Below are 2,499 nucleotides of genomic sequence, written 5' to 3' on the forward strand. Positions count from 1 at the left end.
CGTGTAATTTAACCTCGAATCCTATATGCGAAGTAAAAAGACAGAGGGAGTATTAAATAAAAACGAAAATAAAACAAAACAAAATTAGGTAGAGATGGTGACACGCATTGCGTCCTTGTGCACGTTAGCAGCCGGAGCATTTTGGCCGTTCGACCCCTCCGTGGACCGCAGCGAGCGAACGAACGAACGAATCCCGAGTCGGTCCCAAGGAGTGCAAGTGTTGAATTGAACCCTCGGCACCGACCGGCCGTGCGCCCTCCTCCTTTCGTGTCCGCGCGTCGGCTTGGCAGTCACAAGTACAACACGTAAAAACGGGCGACCACGAGCCCACGTCCCCACTTCCGATCGCCTGCCTTCCTCCGCACACAACCCTAGCCCGCCGGCCACCAAACAAACAATGGAGATCTCAGCCGCCACGGCCACCGCCGGCTCTTCCCCGCCAGCCAAGACGGTCCTCCTCCGCCCCCAGGCCACCTCCTCCACCACCACCACCATCGGCCGCCGCTCCCCCGCCTCCGCCTCGGCCACCGTCCGCCGCGGCGCGCGCACGCGCCCCCGCACCCGACGTTCCAAGACCACATCCGGCGCGGGCGACTCTTTATCCGGCGATGACGGGGACGTCCCCTTCGGACCCGGCAGTGGCGGGAGCGGCGGCGGCGGCGGGTGGAACTATGGTTTCGGATCCGGATCTGGTCAAGGCTGGGACTCATCGGAGCCTGACGTCCCCGCGCCCCGCCGATCGGCGGCTGAGGTGGCGCTCGGGGTGGTCTACGAGCTCATGTGCCTCATCGCGCTCTCCAACTGCACCCAGTTCGCCGTGCGGAGGCTCGCGGGGCTCCTCGCTGCTCGCGTCGCCGCGCTGCGCTTCGTCCCCAGAGTCTGCTGAGGCGGGGATCCGGTCGGACGGTTCAGTCGCCTACTGACCCGTCTCTCCTGATGTAGGATCTGCTTCCTCTACCCGAATTCTGCTTGTGTATATATGTGCGTACCTGTGAATTTGGGGCTGGGGGACTAGGATCCTTGCTCTGGCGATCCGTGGAAACCTATTTGTCGAATTGCAATGGAATAACATATGAACAAGACCTTCTATTTTCTTGGACCAACACCGATTGCTTAATGCAAACTGTATAGAAGGTAGTTTGGTGCAAAGCAATTGATACTTCTAAAATATTGCTGCAAATCAATCGATACTTAATACAAGTTATATAGAAAGTAGTTTGGTGCAAAGCATTTGATACTTTTGAAAAATTGGTGCAAAGCATTTGATACTTTTGAAAAATTGGTGCAAATCAATTGATACTTGATACAAGTTATATAGAAAGTAGTTTGGTGCAAAGCAATTGATACTTCTAAAATATTGCTGCAAATCAATCGATACTTAATACAAGTTATATAGAAAGTAGTTTGGTGCAAAGCATTTGATACTTTTGAAAAATTGGTGCAAAGCATTTGATACTTTTGAAAAATTGGTGCAAATCAATTGATACTTGATACAAGTTATATAGAAAGTAGTTTGGTGCAAAGCATTTGAAACTTTTGAAAAATTGGTGCAAATCAATTGATACTTAATGCAAGTTATATAGAAAGTAGTTTGGACAAAGCAATTTATACTTTTGAAAAATTGTTTATGGCTATATCTGGGCAGTTGGCAATTACTCCCTCCGTCCCAAAATTCTTGTCTGATACTCCCTCCGTCCCAAAATTCTTGTCTTAGATTTGTTTAGATATGAATGTATCTGGTCAAGTTTTAGTATTCAGATACATCCATTTATAGACAAAGTTAAGACAAGAATTTTGGGACGGAGGGAGTATTTGTTTAGATACGAATGTATCTAGTCAAATTTAGTACTTAGATACATCCATTTCTATATAAAGATAAGAAAAGAATTTTGGGACGGAGGGAGTATATACTAATTGATAGAGTATTTTTGAAAACTTGGTTAATGCTAATTATATAGAAAGTAGTTTTGGTGCAAAGCAATTGATACTTTTGAAAAATTGTTTATGGCTATATCTGGGCAGTTGGCAATTATATAATCGATAGAGTATTTTTGAAAAATTGCTGATGCATATTATATACTCCCTCCGTTCCTTAATATAAGACCTTTTAGACATTGCACTATGAACTACATACGGATGTACATAGACATATTTTAGAATGTAGATTCATTCATTTTGCTCCACATGTAGTCTCCTAGTGTAATTTCTATAAGGTCTTATATTTTGAAACGGAGGGAGTAGAAAGTAGTTTGGTGCAAAGCAATTGATACTTTAGAAAAATTGCTTATGGCTATATCTGGGTGGTTGCATGGTCGAAATTGTAAACTTGTCAGCAAGTGGAAGTTAAGTGTAATGTTGCGGTTACGTTTAAAAAGAGGTATAGTGTCACGGAATAAACCAAGAATTTTAGTTTTTTTTTGGAACACCCAAGAATTTTAGTGGTGCTATTGGACTCGGTTATGTTTTTTCCAGTGGCCTAGAAGATGACATGGGCCTCCT

At 45.1% G+C, this 2,499-nt stretch overlaps 1 protein-coding gene across 1 annotated transcript; it reads left to right on the top strand.

The window, feature by feature from the left end:
• The first annotated feature begins 250 nt into the window (after positions 1-250).
• On the top strand, positions 251-1,103 carry LOC123441828 (predicted GPI-anchored protein 23). The gene has a single exon (XM_045118042.1). It carries the CDS (start codon positions 398-400, stop codon positions 884-886), a length of 489 nt encoding a protein of 162 aa, XP_044973977.1. The 5' UTR covers positions 251-397; the 3' UTR covers positions 887-1,103.
• Positions 1,104-2,499: the final 1,396 nt, after the last annotated feature.

The sequence above is a fragment of the Hordeum vulgare genome, chromosome 1H, assembly GCF_904849725.1.
Source record: "Hordeum vulgare subsp. vulgare chromosome 1H, MorexV3_pseudomolecules_assembly, whole genome shotgun sequence".
Lineage (NCBI taxonomy): Eukaryota > Viridiplantae > Streptophyta > Magnoliopsida > Poales > Poaceae > Hordeum > Hordeum vulgare.

Coding starts and splice junctions, on each gene's coding strand:
- LOC123441828 (XM_045118042.1), top strand. CDS start 398: ATGGAGATCTCAGCCGCCACGGCCACCGCCGGCTCTTCCCCGCCAGCC.